Raw genomic sequence first — 22684 nt, 5'->3', positions numbered from 1 at the left:
AAACCCTTTGTCCTGTGCATGGAGGAGAGTTTGTGTTCCCATCCTGCCACGTCTGGGAGGAGCGGTTTGCTCAGACACCTGTCCCAAGGCATGTCTGTGTCACGAGGCAATACTGACGAAGACAAGTTGGGTCACATCCTTCTCTTGAAAGCTCAAGCCTGAGAACCTCCACTGGCATGTCCCACCACAAGTTGCCCACAAGAACAGCTGCCCCATCCCACCCCCCACGGCTCAAAAACCTACTGGAAGCGTGTGCCAGTGTGGTGTTTCCCGAGCCGTCTGGCTGCGAAGCAGTAACAAAGTGCATCAGCTCTGCGGTGGGATTTCGTCGAACTTGGCTGATGGCGGGGAGCCGAGCGCAGAGCCCGATCCCTGCCCCGCTCCATCGCGAGCCCGGCAGAGCTCGCAGCCCGCAGCCCCGGCGGGGCGGGGAGGCTGCCAGGGCGGAGACCCCCGTTCCGCGCCCTGCTGCGCGCCCTGCCCGGCCCCGGGGCGCGGCACCCGCTGCTCCTGCGCGGAGGGCTGCTTACCGGGGGCTGCCGGGGGGCAGGTGGGCTTGGTGGGGTTTCTCCAGGGAGCCTGGATGTTCAGACTGGGGGGAGGTTTAGCTAAAGGCCTGCACGTTCAGGCTAAGTCCCGCCAGGGGTTACGGGGGTCTGGGTAAGGCCCGCGGGCTGCGGGCAGCAGAACCAGCTGGCACAGGGACGGGTGAGGGCAGCGAGCAGGGGCCCCGGAGCTGGAGGCCTCCGCTGCCGGGGCCAACGCGCGGCGCGGGTGACGCTGCTGGAAACCGTGACACGGGACAAGACAAAAGCTGCCGCCCGGGACAGGCCTGGCCTCAGCCGCGCCCGTCACAGCGGTGCCGCAGGCGGCTTGTACTCGCTTTTACCTTTTATTGTTATTGATAATCGGGCACGGGAAGCCTCCCGCCGAGCCCGGAGGGAGCCGGTCCCACGGGCCCTGCCGCAGCCCGCCCCGCCCCGCCCCGCCCCGCCCCGCCCGGCCCGGCCCCGCCCGGCCTGGCCCCGCCCCGCCCCGCCCCGCCCCGCCCCGGGAAGGCCGGGAGCGGCGGGGAGCGGCGGCCGCCATGCTGTGCGGGGGGCGCCTCCGCGGCCCGGCCCGCCACTCAGGAGACGCAGCAGATGGCGGATGAGGTGAGGGAGCCGCGCCGGGGCGAGCCCGCGGGCAGGGCCTGGCGGGCGGCGGGGCTTCTCCCGGCGCCTCGGGGCGGGCCTCTGCGGGCCTCTGCAGGCCGCCGGCTGGGGCGCGCCGCTGGGCCCCGGGCCCCGGGCCCCGTCCCCCGCGCAGGGGCAGGGGCAGGGTCGGGGCGGCCCGGCCGGGCCCGTTGGGCCGTGGCGCTGCGGGGCCGCCGCGCCTCCCCTCAGGTGAAGGCGGGAAGAGGCGGGCGGCTGTGAGGAGCCAGCGGCCCTGCCTGGGCCCTCTGCCCGTGCGGGGCCGGGCAGCGCAGGCTCAGCGTTTTAAGGGGGCGTTTTCCAGGGATTTGGAGAGGATTTCGGCAGTGTGGGGGGTAGCGGGCTTCCCGCTCCTGCAGGAACCTGGAGAGCCACCGAGCCCCCCAGCTCGATAAGGTCCCTCTCCCTCGGCTGGAGGAAAGGGCTCAAATGGTTTTTGCAAAGTCTGAACTCGTAGTCGTGGGCTTGTGGGGTTTTTGTGGGCGGAATAAGCAAGGAGACATCTGCGCTGCCCCTGCTGGGGTTCCCCAGCGCAGAAGCCGCTGCCGGCTCCAAGTACTGGCACTGCCCACCGTAACTTCTGTCGCTGGCCGTGTCAGCGGAGCGCACGCTTCTGCTCTGAGGCTGAGTGTCCAGCCGCACTTCTTTCAAAACACACGCTCTCGTTTCAGGCACGAGAACCCGGGTTCCTCCGCCGTTTGGCCGCACCAGCTGGGGTGCCCCAGGGCAGCCAGGGGGCGAAGGGAGCGCCAGCCCCTGCGCTCTGTGCGTGGTTTGGGTTTGCTCCCCGGGCTGCAGCAGCCTCCGCACAGGCAGCGAGCACCCAGAGGCACAGCAGTCACTGAAATTAACGTTTAGCTTGTAGAATCTGATGATTCCGTGGTGTGGGTTTTTTTTAAAAAGAGATGTGCACCTCCTAAGCACTGACCTGAGGTTGCAGTAATGACTGCGTTACTGAGAGTTGCTGAGAGCCACAGTTACTGTTTTGACCGGAAAAGGCCTACAAGTCACGTTAAAGATAAGGCAAGCATGCAATTAATGTCACACATGGACTGAAAACTAGGTTTGAAATCCTGACTTTCTATTCTGTAGCAGACTGCAGTGCTTTGGTAATCTAAAAATAAGATGAAGAGTATAAAAATGAAACCCAGTTGGATTCAGAAGTGAACAGAATTAATCGTTTTCATTTAAATCATATAAATACTTCAAAGTTTGTCCATCTTGTTTTGACTGCCAGTTTAAATGACTTTATTTAATGAAATACCCATGGGAAGACCCCAGACTGAAATTCGACCATGCAGTCATATCCTTGCATGGATACAGTCTGTGAAGGAGACATTTGTTTTGTTAAATCAAGATGGACTTCTCCAATGGTTTTGTTTGCTTAAAATCAAATCTTTCTGTAGATTGTTAGAGCCTGCCTGTTTGCCATAAATACATTTCCTGTTCCTGCTTTTCCAGTTCTGGCCTCCGTTGTATCGTTTCGTAAGAATCCTGGTGATGGCCGAACACAGTTCAGGTTCATGGCCCAGGCAAACACTGCTACTTGCCCAGCGCAGGTACGGCGTCAGGCGGAGCAGGACAGCTTTCTTCCAACCACGTTTGGCTTAGGAGTCCCACAGGAGCTGCCTCTCCGTGGCAAGGATTTCCACCCAGGCCTGTTTAGCTTCTACACTGGCAGCTGTGGCAGAGATTAGTCAGGGTGATTTTGAGCCATTGATTTTTAGTAACTGCTCTGGGAGTAAGCGACCAGACCATGCAAAGACACTTCAGGGCATAATTATTTTCATCCTTGTGATTGAATCGCAGAGGGGGTGGGAAGGGACTGCACCTCCTGCCCCAGCACAGGGTCAGCAGCACCAGGCAGCTCGGGGCTTTGCCCAGTCAGGTCTTGAAAACCTCTGAGGGTGGAAACCACCGCTCTCTGGGCAATCTGCTGTACCGCAGGAGCGTCCGGAGAAAAGTTTTTCCTTACTTTCCTATCTGAACCTCCAATCTCATTTATGACCACTGTGTCTCATTCTTCTGCCATCGTCCCTCAGTGAAGAGCCTGACTTCTTGTAGGTACGGTAAAGCTTTCCTCAAAGTCGCCTTTTCCCCAGGCTGAGCAAGCTCATTTTCATCCTTTTCTCATGGCATCAGCGCTCCAGCTATTTAACCTCATGGTGGCCTTCTGCTGAGCTCGCTGCAGTTTTTTGACATACTGGGGGCCCAAAACTGGACACACTATTCCAAATGTTCTCCAACTGAAGTGCCAAGTAAAGGGCAGCGATCGCACGCCTCTCTCTTCTGGCTAGGCTCCTGCTGCTGCAGCCCAGTATGCCGCTACCTTTGTTACCACCAGAGCCCAGTGCTGGCTGGTGTGAGGTGCACTGTCTGCCAGAACCCCCAGTCTAGGCAGGTGATGAGCTGGCGGGTGGGCTGGTACCGGTCTGTCAGAGGGTATTGTGCTCTGGCTCTCCCTCTCCCTGCTGAATCAGGACGCTCATTTGTCACATGCTGTGGTGAGTCACTGCCAGGGTAACACCCTGACAAGCTCACAGTGTCGTGCAGCTCTGAGGTGTCTGCAGTCACGGAGCCCCCTGTTCAGCTTGCTGGTGGAAATGTAAAATGTGCTGAGCCGGGGCGATTTTGAGACCCAAGAAACCAACCTTGCACAGCACCTAGGATTGCTAAAGGAGCACGGGACAGGATAGAATCAGTGGGATACTTATGTTGGCCCCCTCCCCTGCTTCTTAAAATTTGTAATAGTAGCTCTAGTGATGGAAACTGAAACCGCTTGCTCCATCCTCTGATTCGGGGTAAGGGGAGGAGGGAGGACCGAGTGAGTCACTGCACCTTCTGGGGCTGTGCCCTTGCATCTTAGAATACAAAGTTGCTGGGTGCACTTTGATCTCCATCTGACAAAAACCGTATGTATAAAAGCATCCAAACATCATTATCTTACTTCTGATGTACTCTTCATAGCCTGGAGGAAGCACAGAGGTGTGACCTCTGAGAGAAGAGGTACAGTACAGGCACGGCTCCCGGGGACAGGATGGTCACTGATCAGCTGTCTTGGAAAGACACCACTTTGTTCCTCTGCCTTCTCAGTGTTGGAGGGGTGGCAGAACAGTTCCCTGTTGCAGAAATTGTTTCTGTCCTGAGCAGTGGCAAACTGGCACTTGTTTTCCCTCAAGGAAGCAGGTAGGATTCAGGCAGGAGAGCAAATATATTTATTCCCCTTGAATTTAGAAGAAGGGGAAGTATAAAACATAGCTGGAAAGAGAAAATCTACTTGCTACTGGTACTGTTGCGCTGGGGGTGGAGGGAGGGCTACATAATGATGCAGTGCAGGAGCTGAGGCCAGGGTAGAACTGCAATTGCAGCAAGGACTTCAAGACTAATTTGTCTTGTCTTGTCAACAGTCTGAGATCATCTGCTTTCCTGACCAAGAATTTTACTGTATAGCCACGATGTTCTAGAGAGCCAAGTGTGGGAGGGAAGAGCTGCAGCTCATATGAGTTCATGTGTCCCTATGGGGTAATGGAGAATTTATCCTGACTTCTTCACCGCTGGTTTTACACTCTTGGAAAGTGGGATGATTTATGGCTTTATGGTTTAGTTATTTCTTGGAAAATATTTGCAGTTTAAAACCGCTGTAAATTCCAGCAGACGCACTGCCAGAACTGTCAAACGAATGTTGTGCAACCTTAGGCTTGGGTGGGTTTGCTTTCAAAGCTTTATTTGTGGATGTCTGTCTGTTCTGTGATGCTGGGTCTGTAATAACTCACTCTGAATTTGAAATGGGAGCTAATGCTGAAGACGGCCCTTTTTCTTGTTGCAAGAATGATGTATATTAAAAAATTTCTCTTGAAAAGATCTGTAGCCTTGTGCATGTAGATACTGAACCACTTTACATCTGTTAGATATACAGGACAGAAAGGGAAGCTGAGACATCCACAAAGGAAATTGTCTGTCCAAATAAATTTTCTAGAATACCCTCTTCTTGGAGGCTTGGGACTTGGTGTCAGTCTGTGGTGACAACCACACGGCAGTCTTGGCTTTGCTGCCTGTCTAGGTTTCTGGTCCTGCTTTAACACAAAACTTACCATTGTTCATTTTTGATCTCTTAACTTGGAAAAGCAGGAACTCTGGGAATTCAGCAGCGGTGACCTGCGGGGTGCTGAGGCGCGCTGATAGTGTAGGCCTTAAGTCCTAAATACTTGAATCTTGCATCAGTCTTAACTAACCTATTGTTTCCTTAAGGTGAAACCTCAGCTAGAAGAAAAAGAAGGGAAAACCTTTGATGTCTTCACTGCAGTGGAGTTTAAAACTCAGGTGGTTGCCGGAACAAACTACTTCATCAAGGTAGAGGACACTACTTTTTTTAACTAACATGTATAATATTTGGAATGGTGGGTTTTTTTCTAGACAGGAATGCTTATGATTTAGCCTTAATAGGAAAAAAATCTGTACATTAAAACAAAATAAAAATCCACTCTCCCACCTCCCAGCCAATCTCCCTGCTTGTATTAAATGGGAGATAAGAGTACTTCTCTTATTCGCATAATGATTTTTACTTTTCGGTTATCTTGTGAAACTTGGTTTGGGAGATAATTAGACATTTGTGGTTTGGAGCACTAACACTGCATGAAGTGAAGTCCAGATGTGAGAGGATACAGTATCGAACCTGCTCTGACTCTGCCTGTAGTGATACCACACACAAAAACAAGCAACTGCGATCGAAGCATTTAAGTGCATGTTGTGCCAGGTAAGATCAAAGCATTTTGCACATACATAATACATTACTCACTTCTCTGCCACTCCTGTCGGGTTCCCAATCACAGGCATAGGGAGGATTAACAAGCGTAGAAGGATTAGGTGGTATTTCCACAAAGTCATGACTCCCAGTCTGGTTTAAAACAAGACCGTGCCTTCTGATGTGCTGCTTTTTCTTACAGCCTCTCTGCTTCTCCATCCTCAAACTGGTTTTCATGCTTTGCAGGTCCATGTTGGCAACGATGAGTTCATGCACCTGCGGGTGTTCAGAAGCCTGCCTCATGAGAATAAGCCGCTGAGTCTCCACAGTTACCAGAGCAGCAAGACCAGGCACGATGATCTGGCTTATTTTTAGCAAGCTTATCTTGTGCATTTTCCTAACGGTTTCTTATGTGCATTTTCTATAGGCAGCAAAATATTGAGTCCTGTGCCAAGAAAGGAGAAAAGCAAGTGTCTTTTTTTCCAGCGTTAAGTTTTAAAAAAAAAATCAATTTCTTCTATGGCTTTCCCTTCCTGTGCAGCATCTAAATTTGAGTTGCACAGCCTTCCTTTCACCTGCACTAATGCAAACCCAAGCAGCTCTGCTGACTTCGGTGCAACTTAACTGGAATGCTTGGCTGAGTCCTGTTTGTGGGCTTCCTTGGTCTGGAAACTGAAAGGGTAGTGACACTGGCACTTCTGCATTTACAGCAAAGGAGCAAGAGGAAAACCTGAATCTTTGCTGTGCTGTTTTGCAACTGTGACTAGATCTGTAGATTTAAATTGTACTGTGCATTTTATTGGCAAAGACCTAAAGAGAGACTTGAGCTGAAGCAGTTCTGAAAGCAAGAGAAGGAGGATTATAATCTTTTGAAACAAACATTCCCTTGGTAGTCGTGTCTGTCCTCTTGCAGCAGTAGGGTATCATGTCCAGTAGAGGCTGTATGAATTTAAAAAAAAAAACAAACACCACCAGCTTGCTTATTTTCTCAGTCCTAAGGAAAAGTCATGGAAAGGAATTTAAGCTGGACATGCATTTCTGCATTTATAACAAATAAATATTTCTCTTGACTTGAGATGGCCTCTTCGACTGGTGTATCGCTGTTCTCTTTACTGGTTTTCAGTATTGGTTACTGTCTTGCTCAGAGTTCTTTTCCATAAGTGTTCTTCATATGGTACATAACCTTATGTTTATTCTGTGTTTTAATTAGAAATTCTTTAAGCTGGTGAGAGACATGAAAGATATCAAGAAAGTCGTCTACAGGTGTATCAGCAGCAAAAGGAACAGTATGAAAAGCGTGGCCCTTCGGTGCCGAGTGGAGCAGAGGACGTGCTGACAGAGGGCACAGAGAAGGCCGAGGCGCTCAATGCTGCCTTTGGCTCAGCCTTTACTGGCAGGACATTCGAGGTCCTTCAGGTGAGCAGGAAGGTCTGGAGAAAGGAAGACTTCTCTCAGCGGAGCTGGATCAGGTTAGGGGAGCGCTTAAACGAACTGGACTTAGTGCCATGGCAGTTGAGGGGGTGCATCCATGGATGCTTTGGGAGCTAACCAGTGTCATTGCCATCTCTACCCTTAGAAAGGTCACGGGCATCAGGGGAGGTTCCTGGGGACTGGAAGAAAGAAAATGTCATTCCTGTGTTCAAGAAGGGCAAGAAGGAGTGCTACAGGCTCGTCAGCCTCACCTCAGTCCCTGGAAAGGTGATGGAGCCAGTAACGCTGGAAGCTATAGCCACACATAAAGGACAAAAAAAATGATTGGAAGTGGTCAGCGTGGATTTAAAAAGGGGAAGTCATGCTTAACCAACCTGATAGCCTGCTATGATGAGATAAATGTCTTGGCAGGAGAGAAGGGCTGTGGATATTTCTTACCTTGAGTTTAGTAAGGCGTCTGATACTGTCTTCTGTAACGTCCTCGTAGACAAACTGATTGATTAAGCATGTGCTAGGTGCGCGGGCTGCACGGTAGCGAACTGCTGTGCTCGGGGAGTCTAGCAGCACGTAGTCTGGTCAGAGGCAGGCCCTAGGGGTACCCCAGGGGTCACTGCTGGGACCAGCGGTGTGCAACAGCTTCCCTAAGGACCTGGGTGATGGGACTGAGCACAGCCTCAGCGGGTTCGCAGGTGATGCGAAACAGAGGAGTGGCTGATGCACTGGATGGCTGTGCTGCTGTTCCAGGGGAGGTCAGGGGCTGGGGAAGCCAGCAGACATCTCACAGCTGTCAACCAGGAAGGGAGATGCACAGTCCTGCACCGAAGGAGTAACTGGTACAGGCAGGGGCCTGGGTGGCTGGAAAGCAGCTCTGCAGGAAGGACACGGGAGTCGTCCTGTTGGACACCTTGAGGCAAAGGTGGCCAGTGGTAGCCATGGGCTGTGTTGGGAAGTGTTGCCAGCGGCTGGAAAGGCTGTTCCTGCCCTGCTACTCAGCACTGGTGAGGACACCCCTGGAGGGCTGGTCCCCCCTTTTTGGGCTTCCCAGTACAAGGCAGACAGAAGTACCACAGCAAGTCCAGCAAAGGGCCACCAAGACAACTGAGCGAGTGGAGCATCTGGCTTCACTTCTGTACTGAGAAGGAGAGGTGAGAAAGCTGGGCTTGTTCAGCCTGCTGGGACAGGGTGAAGGGGAGGCAGTAAGGAGCCAGGCTCTTCTCGGGAGTGCTCCGTGCAGCGCAAGGGCAAGAGGCAAGATAAGTAATTGATATAAGTAAATTCCATGTAAACATGGGGAGGGGGGGGATGGGACAGATAACACCACCACCCCCCCTTTTTTTTTTTTCCCTTTGACAATGGTCACAATGGTCAAACAGGTGACCAGGTTGCCTGTGGAGGCTCCACTGATGGAGAGCACCAAAATTTTGCCTGCCCGTGGTCCTCAGCCACCTGGTTTAGTTACCCTTGCTTTGAGCAGAGGCACCGGTCACTTGTGATCAGCAGACACTTCCGACTACAGCCCAGCTGTGGCATTTTTATTTGTGTGCTTGTGTAACTAGTACTATTTTTACCTGCTCAGAAACTGTTGTAGCCAAGCTTGGAAGTTACGGTGTTTGCTTTGTGTAATTAATTTGGGAATTGGACAGGGGTTGCTGCCCTCTGCAGTGTGGGAAAACAGCCCACTTCTGGATGACACTGCTGCATGTCCTTGGCCACAGACTGAAGAAATGACGAGCAGCTCTGGGAGCAGAGGGCAGGGTGCACCCACGTGCATGTTACTGGGCTTTTCGTCACAGGTGTGCTCTGTACAAGTGTGTAACCAGCACTGCGTAGAAGGAGCATGTTCTGTCTACGTCACGTCATGATTGTTGGGGGTGTGTGTTCCTTTTTAGCCTCCTATCAGCCCAGAGTCCCCACACACCCCTCCAATACGGAATAAAGGGAGTGCAAGTCTGGCTTATTTTGGCACTCGTTTTCCCTAGGATAAAGTGGGTTTTGGAGACGCAGGGCCTTTTTAGGTGCAGGTAACTCCCCACCCTGAAGTGTTTTCATAGTTCAAAAACCTGAGTGTTACCCTCAAGTGCTACACTCTGAGAGGACGCTGGTGATGATAGCTTTAACCAGGCAGCAGGCCTAGACGTGACATGCAGCAGGTAACAAATAGCCTTCCAAACTAGTTTATTTTCATACATTTACTGACATAGGCAGAATCTCTCTGCTACTTGCAGAAGTGAAGCGAGGCACTGTTCCTCATTGTCTCTCAGAAGTAAGTCAGAGGGTCATCTCTGGTTTTGCCAGTCTGAAAACTGACAAGGCTGGGACCTTTGTTCTCGTGAGGAAGGCTCTGGAACACCCTTAAGTGGACATACTCGTTGTCAGAAACTTGGACCTAGGAACCAGAACAGTGGGAAGGTAAGGTTGAAAGCAGGTTCAAACAAAAGGATGCTGTTTACATACTCCGAGAAGTATCTTTGCTCAGCAGTTTTAATTTTAGCTGTATCTCCATTTTTTACTTCAACAGCTCTTAACCCAAGCCTGGATAGTAACTGGTGTCAGAGACTGTCTGCACCTGTAGAAAACTGTAATAAAAACCTTCAGACTCATGTGAATGAAAAATGAGTAGGACTGCCTGGGTGTGGAAGCACCAGAAGGCACCACAGGAGACAGGATTTGACAGTGTCCTATTTCAGTCAGCGAGCTCCCAGCACGGCCGCTCACAGCTGCTTGGGACACTCAGGGTAGGAGACAAGAGACAGAGTAAGTCTTAGTGATGCTGGAGCGGGGCAAGATGTGGGGACTGTCAGCTCCCAGAAGGTACAGAAAGGCCTGTCCAAAACTGGCACCCAGGGCTACGAAGCGATGGCAACCGGCAAGCCAGGATCCCTTGTCTGCAGAATTACTGGCCACATCGGTGCCTGAACAGATAACCTGCCACACGTTGGTGCTTGTGGAAGTAAGTACTTTTAAAAATAAACTCACCTTCCACTCCAGAAAGTCCTTCCACCACTTGCTACAAAGTTGCGTAATTTTTGCATAATTTTGTATGTACAGAGCAGCGCACAACAGGTCCTAAACTCCCACTTGGGAGGTATATGGTATTAACAGGAAGGTCAATGCTCAGGCTCTAATAGTTGTTCCATGCTTTCTGGTGGCTGCAACACAGCATGTGCTTATTTACTGGTCTGGATTACATCTCAGTTGTAAGTCTGTTGGCAAAATATTAGTGATGTGGACAATGCAAAAATATAAAAGAATGAGTCTTGTGACAGAGCTCATTCCAGTTAGTGGTAAATTGAGTAACGGTTTCCTGTCACTTGCAAGATTGGGAAAGAAGAGACAGCTCATCCATTTTCAGTGCTATAAACGGGTTTCTTCCAAGTTCAGTAACATGTCAGTCTTCATTTCTGAGTAGTTTGGCCAGGAGGCTTAGCATGGAGAGCAGGCGGGACTTCACATTGCCTAGGTCGCCCGTAAGATGGCACTAAGGGAAGAAATGCAACTGGGCATGACTTCTGGCTTTACCGCAGCCTGCCTGTAAAGTGTTATCTTTGTTACTCAGCACTTGTCCACAAAGTGAAAGCACATCTCCCGGGAGCCAGGGAAGGACAAGCATCCTTCACATAAGACTCGGACGAGCCGTGTAACAGACAGCCTGTCAGTGCCCACAGAGCAGATATAACTGTTGGGAGTTATTTTAAAGAAGGACCTGGGAAAGGTTTGGCAGTGCCTGTCCTTCCTGGGACCAACTATATAAGGGAAGCAAATGCTCATCATGTCTCTCTGCAGCATTCCTACCCCCAAAGCCTACCTGCCAATTTATTTACTAAAAAGATTCTAACCCTTGTCAAGGGACATACCCTACCAGGCACGTCTGCACGCACACGGGGTTAAGATACAGCAGTCACGCAGCGTTTGCTGTAGTCCAGAAAGCGAGCCTGCCCCCGAGCAACACCCTCTGCCCTACAGGTGCAAAAACTGCCCAGCAATTTCTTACACGTTATTTCACAGAAAGCAGCTCAGACCCGTGGGTAAGGTTTTCTGGTAGAGGATGAATGGTGCTATCAAAGGGCTCCAAATTAAGCATTACCCATTCTTCCTCCACAACAGAAAGGGGGTTTTGAAAATAAAGAACGAGCAGGCAGGCTGTACCTCTGCAGCACGTGACGCAGAACCGGAACAGGAACACACATGCTCGCAAGCAAAACTGGACAGCAGAGTACGAGATGCTTGCATTACATTAAAACATTCACTCCGACTCCATCAGATCCTCAGGCTGACTTCAAATTCATCATCATAAACACAGCTGGAGGACACTGGTGCAACAGGAAAGCTACTTTGCCTTGAAAGGCAACAGCAGAGCAGAGTTATGACTAATTTAAATAGTATGAGCTGATAAGGCAATCTGTAGTCTTTGAGTGAGAGGATCCTGAGAAACTTATCACTCACATCTGAAGAAGCACAGTACATGTTTGAAAGGTTTTTATATTCCTGTTCTACAGGAGCACCAAACAGGAATTTTATAAGCATCTGGAGACAGTCCCTAATGCTTAGTAACATCAGATGGTTTTCTACTACATTTGCTTCTCTGTCTTGCTATAAGCCACTATGCAAGTCACCTATATTGTTTAACTACAAAGCTTAAGTTACTCCGGTAATATGTACAAACCTTAATGAAGTAGTTTATTCCAGCAACCACCTGAGTCTTATACACTATGGCTTTAAAGATGCCACATGTTCTGTTTACCCTGCTTTCAAATTGCAGCTTCACCTGTAAAAACAAAGGGGAAAATGGTTGGCAGGTTCGTATTTAGGCTTTTCTTTCACATGTACCACTCCAATTTTCATCCTTTCAAACACACACCCTCCGTGCAATAAACCCAGAACCCCCAAAGTAATTCAGTTTACACCCAGACCTCCAGCCCTCTTTCCTAACGCCTCCAGCCTTCTTTTACATCCTGTTAGAACCAGAATTCCTAGTTGATTTCCCAAAAGCTGTGCAGCTAAACTGTTTCCTGCTCAGTACAGGGAAACTGCTACCTGCTGCCCTTTTAATTCTTTACCAAAGCAGCCAGGTACGGAGCCCAGCAGGGTGCACTCCACATCAGCGGGCAGGCAGCCCCTCGCCGGGAGCCCCCATGCCCATGCCAGGCCGCCCCGAGGGCTGCAGACCCCTGTGTGCTTCACAGCTTCAGAGCTGCACTCGACTTGTTTAGTGTTTCTAAGGACTTGCAATAAACCGGTTATTTTTAAGTTACCAAGACGACCACCTGATCAAGTAGTTCCTGAAAGGTATCCCGGTGCTGGTGGAAGCCCTGCAGCTAAAGCTGCAATTCAAAGTAAATACGTTCTTAAACATCTAGAACCGTGTAACTACAAACAGCTCCAGCAGTCAACAATGGTCCAGGGCTAAACTACGTACTTCCATCTCCCGAAGCGCAAGTGCGACCTTTAGGCTGTGAGCCAGAAATCAACCCCAGACCTGCTCGAACATCCTCCCTGCCTCACCGCACGGCCGCTGGAGGTGAGCTCTGTGCTGACAGCATTCACCCTCACCGCTCGGGCTGGGCTGTTTACGCACCGTACCCAGTTTAAGCCTTGTGAATCATAAAATATGCCCAATACAGACATCTACACATTTTTCACATATATATTTTAAAATAAAAAGTGTAATAATTTTTCCTGAAAACCACAAAGCGTAGGGCAAGTTTTAAGTTCGGCACCAGTTACAGCAGCGCCGTCCCTGTACCCGCCAGGCTGCGAGGGCAGGGGGACAGCAAGGGAGCAGCCCCAGAGCGGCGCGGGTACGCCGGGTCCGAGGCATCACACCTCACGTACCAGGGACTGTTTTACTACAGTCGGTGGCATATGATGACACAAGTTCCCTACAGAAAGGCAACTGCCGCAAATGTAACCTGAAAACTTATTTCTGTCATCTAGAAAGCCCAACCGATCGGCAGGCGCCAGCGGCCTCTCCCCCGCACACGCTGCCCACGCCGATGGCCTGGCGCGTTCCCGCAGCCCGGCAGAGGACGCGGTGCCATTCACAGCCCCCGGGACGGGCTCAGCACCTCAGCGCTTCTCACCACCCGCCTGTTTTGCAGAAATGCACGGAATTAATTACCTTTCCCAGCACATCCACCTACAGCTGGCTGCCACTCCAGCAGCATTCCTTCCCAGCAGGCAGGTCCCAGAAAGCACCCTGGGAACATACACATCAACTACTTCCTTCCCAGTCAGAAGTTACCACCATGTTCAGGGTCTTCGGTCTCTTACTCTGCTCTTCTTCCAAGCACCGTCCACAGGGTTTCTATCCCCGGGAGCTGACAGCGGTACTTCCAGGTCAGGAGCTGCTAACTCCAGCAAACCAGGGAAGCTTCAATTCCCAACCCTCTCCCCGCTGGCTGGGTTGGGGGGCTCCCGGGATGCCCCTAAGTAGCAACTTTCAGTACGTATTATCCCCCTCTCAGGACAAAACAAAACAGAGCCAGCTCTCTCCAGTTCTACGATCTCAGCTCCCACTTCTGACCGCTGTGTCCCCCATTCGTTATTTATAGGCAGAGCCCCCAGTGAAATCACAGGCAGACAGCTCCTTAATCCTCAGTCAGAAAAATACAACATTCCTAAACTCTTATCTAACAGCTCCTTAAACCCAAAACGTTCCTCAGTTTTAGGCAGCAGCTGTAAAACAAGGAGACTGAATAAATCACGTTCCCCAGCTCACTAAGGATGATGAGACACAGGTGTTAAGTAAATAATTATGTAATGTCAAGAGCAGATAGATCACGGGCATCCCAAGGTCAGCAGATGTTTGTCACAACTTCACCCAACACACAGGAATTGCTTCTCTGCTTAGCACAGCGTGAAATCCCACGGAACTGCATCAGGAACCGGTGACGCTGCTGCCTGGCTGGAGCCCCAGCAGCACTGCCCCAGCAGAAGGTGTATCTCCGTGACAGTATTTTCCTTACGGAACACCACCAAAGCCTCGGCAGGGGGAAAGAAGCAGGAGGAGTTCTCTCTCCTGCTCTCAGCACAAGGCAAAAATTTCAAATTGCAGAAAATAAAGAGCAAAAAATAATTTCTTTTCATTTTCCTGAAGTTACTGAGAACGCAAGAACACCAAAATTAAGATCAGTCCTCTTCTGGAATCAAACAAAATCTGTACATCACATTTCAGATTCCATCTCTGCCCTGTGCTTTGTCAGCATTAACACAGCCTGACGCCAGCGTTCACTTTTTCAAGCACACACTTGCTCGCTGACGTTGAGCTCTGTGGTTTCATCTCTCCTACACACTGCGACAGGGCAGGAGCTTCCGATCACCCACAGCACAGTCCAGCACTAAAAACATCGCTCGGCACTTGGCACTTGGCTGGCCTTGCCGTGTTCAGAGGGCCTTAAGGAATTTCACAGACTCATTAGCCACATTTTGCAGCCCCCAGCTCCCACCAGACATCGCCCTCCCCATCTTACACGTGAGGAAACAACTGCAAATCCACGAGGACCACCGAGGGTCTTCCCTCCATCGCTGCAAGGGAAACTCTGATCTCTGCAAGCGCTGCTCCTTCAGCTGCTTGGGCCAGCACAGCAGGAACAGTGATGCTGCCCCAGAGTAATTCACGTCCCTGAACAATTCCAGATGACCCTCCCTGTCTGTTCTGCGTTTCCCTTTTGACCAACCTGTTACCACACACCCCAGCCCCCCCACGAACGCAGGCCCAACCCTGGCAGCACCAGCTGTGACCAGCGCAGCCCCACATGGGAGCAGGCTGGGAGCAGCTGGGCAAGGGCGACATGCCCAGGGCACTCAGAAATGAACGCCGGGTGTGACTGACACAGCCTGGGCGAAGAAGCTGACTTGATCTCAACACAAAGGGGACTGCAGGGTGTTTGCTTTAGATAAACAGCTGTATCAGTCGAGTGGATCAACTGGTGGCGTAACTCCCCAAGTTCATTAAAAGAATGTGAACGCCTCCCTGAGTTAGCCAGACCTGCAGGTTGTGGCTCTGCCCAACACGGAGTATAAAAACTAAACAATGAACAAAAGAATTTTGAAGGGAACAGCAGTCTTGAACTGGCTTCAGCCCACACCCTCCTTCCTGGTGACAGAGGATGCCCAGCATCGTGACAGCCGGTGTATCAGAGACCAGGAACAGAGATCACGGTGGTGGTGTCACCGAATGACGTCTTGCAATTGCTACACCGTGCCAAGAGTAACTTACACCTGTACTGTGTTACCAGGGTACCTGTAACACTGCTAAATCAGAAGCCTCATGTAACATCAAATATCTTCAAATAAGTAAATCGGATATTAAACACGACACCCTCCACGTGTGGAATATCTGAAAGAACCTGGTCAGAGCTCTGGACCCTGACGCCACGCAGCCCATTTGCAGGCGCCTCCTGGCTGCTCTGCCCCTCGCCACGCGCAGCCCCGCTCACCTTCGCCTCGTTCCATCACTGCCTGGGCTGTGCCTGCAAGATCGCAGGAGGTGTGGAACGCTGCGGCCCCGGACCCCGTCCTCTGCGCACAGCAAAGGAGGGAGCCAGGAGCCCTGCAGCGGCGTTGGCCAACGCGTTCAGCCCCAGCACCGCCTGGTTCTGTTTCCTCAAGGCAGGCAGAAATTACACTCTGTGCAGTTGTCCAAGGGGGAAGAGCTTATCTTTCAGGACTGGGAGGGGGGCGGTGTGAAGGGGACCTGGGGGGGTGAAGGGGACTGGAAGACACAAAAGAAGCCTTCCCAGACCATGCTGCCCCCCTCCCGCGCCTCAGGATGCACTTTATAATCTTTGAAGAGCTGCTGCACTGCAGAGCATTAGAGGATGTACAGGGCGCCCACACAGCTGCTCCCAGGACAGGACCGCTGCCTGTAGCCAACGCCACAGCCCCCACCCCCGCACGCCTTGTGCCGAGCTCAGCGTGCCCCACCGGCTCACCCTGCACCCCACCGGCTCACCCTGCACCCCACCGGCTCACCCTGCACCCCACCGGCTCACCCTGCACCCCAGCAGGGACTCTAGATAGATGCCAGCAGAGAACAAGCCATTCATCCACAGCCCTGCCCCGCATCCATCTTTTCTTGGTGCATGTTTCCACATGGCTTGTCTATCCATGTCCTTCAGTGAGAAATTAATCCTACCAGGTGCCCTCGTCCCCCCACCTTTAATTTCAAACAAGCGCCCTCGGCGCTGCCATGGGCGAGGTGGCCTTTGCACCACACATGGACGTCACCAAGGGCAGGCAGCACTACGCCCGGCTACGGACAAGGAGACGAGGGAAGGGGGTTGCCGCAGTCCTGCCAGCACACTGCCTGCGCGGCGCTGGGAAAATACTGGCAGCCAAGGGGATTCCCGTTCCCGGCACTAGCTTCTTCCACTCAAACACTGGTTCGGCGTCCAGCTGGCCTCCCAGCCTTTGCACGGCCTCAGGAGCCAGCCGCTGCACAGAGGCTTCAGCCAGGTCACGACTCACCTGGTTGACAATATGCTGGACTTCTGGAGTCGCCGGCTTGGCCTCAGATAAGCCCCCGGGCATCATAGTGGCAGGTAACGTCTCTGAAGTGATGGGTGGTTCTGAGGAGGGAACAGCACAGTGTGAGCCGAGTCACCAGGCACCTCGTATATATACACACACACGTGTCACGGAATCATATGACCTGTAACATATGGAGCCTACCATCACTGAACTGGAAAAGGCAGCACATGGGGAACACAGCGGGAAAAAGCAATGTAAAGCACCAATACTATTAATACTAAACATAAAAAGCACTTTAAAAATCTTAAATGTATATAGTCTCCACATCAATTAGAAAAACAAACAACAGCCCCCAGCCACCCACATCTTAAGACAGTTGGTTTGGGCTGCAACCAGAACCTCTTGCTTTTCCACCCCTGTGCAGATGACTCGGCAGTGCACTCGGGAAATGGATCAAAGTCACACCCAGCATTTCCCAACACCATCTGAGATCAGCAGCAGGCGTGCAGTCATCTCCCCAGTGCAGGTCCCGTTCAACTCGAGATTGTATCGCCTCAGCACCCTCCCAAGTGGGGAACAGGACCAGACCGCATTTCACTTGCAGCGACTTGATCCCCTCTGCCTGACCAGAAAGGTGCCAAGGTAAACACCTGAACCAGAAGGTGAAAAACATAAATCCAAGGTTCAGGCAAGCACTGCAAATACGTGATTTCTGCTTCTTCCCCATCAAACCTGTCGTTGCAGCAAGGCAATCGTCACAGCGGCACATGGTCCCGCTCACATGCTCATGGAAACCACTGCCACTCTCCTGGAGACCAAGTACAGCCCGCTCACTACAGTGCACGTGCACGCACAACAGCTGTTTTAATGGCAAGGTGCTTCTATTTTACACTCTGCTGAGATATGTAACATGCAAAATATACACTCAGAAGTATTTATTCTGCAGTTATGGTCACAGACACATGACATAGTCATCCTCATGACCATACATGAATGTCCAAAGCTCAAACACATGCCACCAGCTGAGGAGAGGCCAGCACCCGCCCGGCAGCCCTGCCTGGCAGGGGAGGACTAACACCCAGGCTACAGAAGAACTTTCTCCCCTTTGCTACTCCTGCCCCCCGTCTCCAGCAAACGGGAGAAGCGGTGTTCCAGCGCTAGGACCAGAGAAGCAGCAGCAGACCAGACAATTTTCAGTCCTTTGGGGTGGACACACGGGGGTGGGTGAAATGCACACAGGCAATGGACATTTCTGCTGGAATCAGCATTAGGGAATTTGCTAGAAACAAGCGTGTTCCTGGCCACAGCAATGGTGGCTGCGTGGCAGACTTATCGGTGTCCTGCTGACCCTCCTCACAAATGACAAGAGATGCAACAGACAGCAAACAAGTCCTTCGTATCTAACTTCAAGGCCTGTTCTTGGTACAAAGGACCCAAGATTGAGAAACTGAGCTGTAGGGGCCCTAAACTCAACAATATAGATCAAGATAAGAGCATGTTAACGATAAAGGTGTTGCAGAACTCCTCAAACATGAGCAGCAGTGTTATGGAGGTGGATGAAAGGGATCTGGGGAAAACCACGTGTCCTGAGACAACATCTTTCTGAACAGAGAGAAAAATGTTCCCAGCTCTTGGGAATGGAGGGAGTGGGAGGTGTTAAAACTAGAATTCTGCCACATTCTCCAAATTTACCACTCCAATCACTTCACAGCCCAGTTTATGGACTTAACGACAGTTCAAACTGATGAGCTCAAACTCCTTCTTTTGCTCAAGACCCTACTGATTCACTCAAACGCTGACCATCTTCCACCACGTTGCTACCGCTCATCTTACTCACACAGCAGAACAGATGAGCTGACTAACTGGAAGAGCCAGCTCACCTTACTGGGGCCAGGAGCCATGGAGTGCACCCAACAACCGCGCAGCACCAGCGCTAAACCAGGACACTTTATAAACCTCTGCACTCACCAGGATGCAGATCTCCCGAACTCCCCTGGGACACATTAAGATCCCCAGGGCAGCACTACCCTCCTGGAGAACTCTCAATTCCCATTAGTAAGAAATACACCAAGCACAAAGACTAGGAGGGGTAATTTATAATCTCAGGAAAACTCTCAGTGTGAAACTAGAAGTGTTAAAAGTTGTACAAAAATCATACGTTGGAGTGCGTATTTCTGGGTTTGCTAGCTGTTCATTCGAAGCATAAGAACTCTTTTTATTTCCAGAATGCACAAAGTTGTGCAGAACGGAGGAAAATTGACATTAATTGTTAGCAAGCTGATGCTAAAGTATATGCAGCCAGATCAGTCTGTTTTCTTTCCATGAGCACGCTACGGCTGTCCCAAAGCCCAGTGACTGTCTCACCTTGGGATGCAGCACTCATCCTGCGCACGCGGTGCATGGAGTCACTGAACCCTGACGTTTCACAGGCCAGCATCACGGACAATCAGCAGCAACGGCCTATCCCCACCCACACCCTTCTCCATTGGGCTTTGGATGTAACGGAACGGCATTTGGAACACCTCCTTGAAAAGCACAACTCCATCATTGCACAACACTGACAAGCCAGTGAGTTGTCTCCACTTTGGCATCCGAGATGTGCTTGGCAGTAGCCACCACTCAGCCTGCGCTCACCATCCACACGGATGGCAGCTTCTCCTCACCCAGCTGTCCTGCTGGTACCCGGCGGCGCTCTGCTGCGAGCTCAGCACTAGTGATCTCCGTGGTGTTAAAGCTGAGTAACATCTGGCACTGTGTACTATTCCAATAACAAAGAAACAAATCTTTAGAGCTTGCAGGCCAGTACTCTCTGGTCCCGTATAAGCAATTATAAGCAGAAGCCACAGTCAACAAAACCACCAGTACAGTAACAAAACAAAGCATACAAGCAAAAAAACAAAACAAAAAACCCAAACAAAACCACTAAGCCCCAGGTTATTTAAACCAGAAACGAAGCTCTGTAGAAATGATTGTGAAAGCTAAGTCAGCAGGTCAGCCGTCTGGTTTCACAGTGACAAGAAGCGACAAGACATGCAATTGTGACTGGCTGAAATGACACATGGTCTGCACCACTTCAGGAGCTGCTAAAGGAAAGGAACCCTCCATCTACAAACTGAAGATCTGTTTGTCATCATCACAGGACAACAGCCTTGACTTTCAGCATTGCTCATCTGCAAAAAAAGGTTTCCCCTCCTGCTACCCACCCTGACTTCAAACCTGAGCAAAGTGTCATAGCCCTGCCTACGCTGAGCCTATGGTACCAGTATAGAGCCTCTGCTCCTCTGCCTGCTTCAGGGCAACGAAATTCTATCCTTAAAAAACTTCAGTAATCGCCTATTTCATCAATCTTCATGCCTACAGGCTGCAGGAGACAACAGCACTGAGTGCCAGAAAAAACACACCTCTGTGTGTCCCAGACGGAAATCGGGAGCGCGTGGCTGGAAGGCCTTCCCAAGCACGCAGGACCTGCCCACCTACACTCACCAGTTCCAGGCGCTGGGAAAGGACCAGCAGAGACGAGCCACCTGCAGGAGATCTAGACTCCGGGCAGGGGCATCAGCTGTGCTTTTCGTTCAAGTGCCTCTACTTGCAGAAATAAGTTAGAACCAGGAAAGGGATGAAATCCTGGTATTGGTGCCATCCATTATTTGATTCACATACATCAAGCAGCCCGTTAATTTTGCAACTACTTTAATGGCGAAGTTGAAGCAGGATTCAACCACAGACTAAGCACGATCCTAGAATGGACGGGGGGCACTAGACACCGAGACGTTACCTGCCTTTGCTTAGCAGGGCCCACAGCTCGCACCAACGCCGTTGGCACACTGTCACAGAACACCCCACTTCACAGGCAGAGCTGAAGCACCCCAAAAATAGACAAGCCGGTTCCTCCTTCCCCGTGCCCCAAAGCATGGCATGCAATTCCAGTTACTCACCTTCATCTTCCACTAAGGTCAAAAGCAAGATTCAAACAGCCTCTGATCCATGGGATTCGCCACGTACTGTAAGAGAGATCCCTCTGTGCTCAGAGCAAACTGAGCAGCGTACTTCACCTCAGCGCAGCCCTCTGTGAACAGGCTGCCAGCCCCTGGAGAAGCGATGTTTGGGACTCAGAAGTCTTCTTATGGTGTCAGAAGTTTTTCATATTCAGGTTTGTATAGATCTACTTGTTTGGCCTTATATTCAAATGAAAAATAGTGCTATGTTAGGGTTTTCTCATAGTAGTTTTCTCATAACAAATGCTAAGCTGGGCTACTGAAAAAAACAAAAACATTAATCTGCGTATGTATCACATCCATTGCACAGGTCATTTTTCACAGCATCTGCTTAAGTGAAGTTTTCCCACAACAGCTGAGTAAACATCTGGACGGATAGAGGAGGACAGTGATTAATTCTCATTACAATCTACAGAAATACAATACAAGCAAATTTCAAGAGTATTGATGCCAACTCGATACACGCTGGCAGAAGTTTCTATCAGACAACCGGCTTAAAAGGAGAAATTGTCCCTGCAGTGGTAGACCCAAGCCCTGGAAAGAACAAATATTTTAGGCACCTATACTGGAAGTCAGCAGTAGAGTACCGACTTTGAAAGCAAAGCTAACTGTTAACATCTCATTAGTGGACCATCTCCAGTGGAAATTAGGTTACTGGCAATTCAGCCCACGGTTCTAAACAGTACTTGATTTCCACGGGGAGGATAAATGATAAGGATTTAGCAGCTGAAGAACAAACACGTTTTCTGCTTTCAAAGTTGCAGAAAAACAGTAAGAATAAGAGAGGCGCGAACACTCCAAATGGAGTAAAGTTCTGCTTTGAGTAGCTGCAATACCTTGGAAAAAAATTAAGTTTGAACATCACGATCTATATCCTTAAAGACTTAAAATTTTTATGTCTGCCTTGTTCTCAAAGAAAAGTGAGGCTAAATGACTTTGCTTCCTAAAAATAAAGGCCACCAAGTAGCCTGAGTCTCTGCTGGACAAAGAGCTATGAACCAGATGCCTCTGCCCAGGTTTCTGCCAGCTTTCAGTACCGCAGATGCACTCCTCCACCGATTCCCACCCACACACATGCACAGCTTTTAGGGATGTGGGAGTGTAAAGCCGTTTCAGTGCTCTTACAGAATTCAAAAGTGTTTACAAATGGGGCCTGTCGTTTTAAGGCTCCGTTCAAGTTCAATGGTTCTTAAAGACTTAGCACTAAGTAATAAAACCAGCCGGCAACCAAGCGGACCTTGTCATTTGACATCAGCCAGTTAGAGTCAGTAAAAAATGAAGGTGTAATGACAGCAATTCTGCTTTCTTTGCACTTAGTCACTTTTAAATGCTGTGTTACTGCGTTAAAGCTCTCTAAATACAACTCTATGGCCAGAATCAATAGGCCAGCTGTGCACTGCTATTTTCTCCGTTCAAATGCAATTCACCTCTAGAATTAATTTGAAAGGTTCAGGAGGAGGGACAAAATAGGGTCACCAGATCATTAACTCATTCCCCAGTGAGACATGTCATCATCTCCAACCCAAAGTGGTTTTAGTCAACAACATGTGCCCTATTAAAGAAAAAATCCAGACCCTGGCAATGCAGCCGGAAGGACAGCGTGCACCAGGCGCTGCCCATCAGTGCTGCAGGGGCAACGGCGAACCCTCTCCGTGGCCAGCTCGGAGCCAGCGCTGCTCGTGTTGCGCAGTTCAGAACAACGCTGGCAGCTTCTTACTTTCAGGAATGCTGAACCTACGCAATTTTTACTCCTGTTCAGATTTTAGTAGACTACTTGCACAAACACACCGTGTTCCCTGACAGTTTAGCAAGCAGCAGTTCAGGGAAAGCCCTGTCCTCCCTGCTCAGAGCCG

General features: G+C 50.6%; 2 protein-coding genes and 1 long non-coding RNA gene across 3 annotated transcripts; 2 read left to right on the top strand and 1 right to left on the bottom strand.

Moving 5' to 3' along the window:
• Window positions 1-1034: 1034 nt before the first annotated feature.
• Window positions 1035-7009, top strand: CSTB (cystatin B). The gene is made up of 3 exons (XM_040595343.1): window positions 1035-1154; window positions 5442-5543; window positions 6181-7009. The coding sequence occupies exons 1-3, from the start codon at window positions 1143-1145 to the stop codon at window positions 6307-6309; spliced, it is 243 nt and encodes an 80-aa protein (XP_040451277.1). The 5' UTR covers window positions 1035-1142; the 3' UTR covers window positions 6310-7009.
• A 2514-nt stretch (window positions 7010-9523) lies between these two features.
• Window positions 9524-22653, bottom strand: CSTA (cystatin A). The gene is made up of 4 exons (XM_040595342.1): window positions 20772-22653; window positions 16834-16934; window positions 12029-12130; window positions 9524-9751 (listed from the first exon to the last, which is right to left on the bottom strand). The coding sequence occupies exons 2-4, from the start codon at window positions 16897-16899 to the stop codon at window positions 9623-9625; spliced, it is 297 nt and encodes a 98-aa protein (XP_040451276.1). The 5' UTR covers window positions 16900-16934; window positions 20772-22653; the 3' UTR covers window positions 9524-9622.
• On the top strand, window positions 12139-19683 carry LOC121088783. The gene is made up of 3 exons (XR_005828027.1): window positions 12139-12892; window positions 16973-16979; window positions 19671-19683. It is a non-coding gene; the product is annotated as an uncharacterized LOC121088783 (long non-coding RNA).
• Window positions 22654-22684: the final 31 nt, after the last annotated feature.

This window comes from Falco naumanni, chromosome 5 (genome assembly GCF_017639655.2).
Source record: "Falco naumanni isolate bFalNau1 chromosome 5, bFalNau1.pat, whole genome shotgun sequence".
In the NCBI taxonomy this organism is placed as follows: Eukaryota; Metazoa; Chordata; class Aves; order Falconiformes; family Falconidae; genus Falco; species Falco naumanni.
Note: the sequence above shows the minus strand (reverse complement) of the source record. Positions and strands in the feature narration are given on the sequence as shown.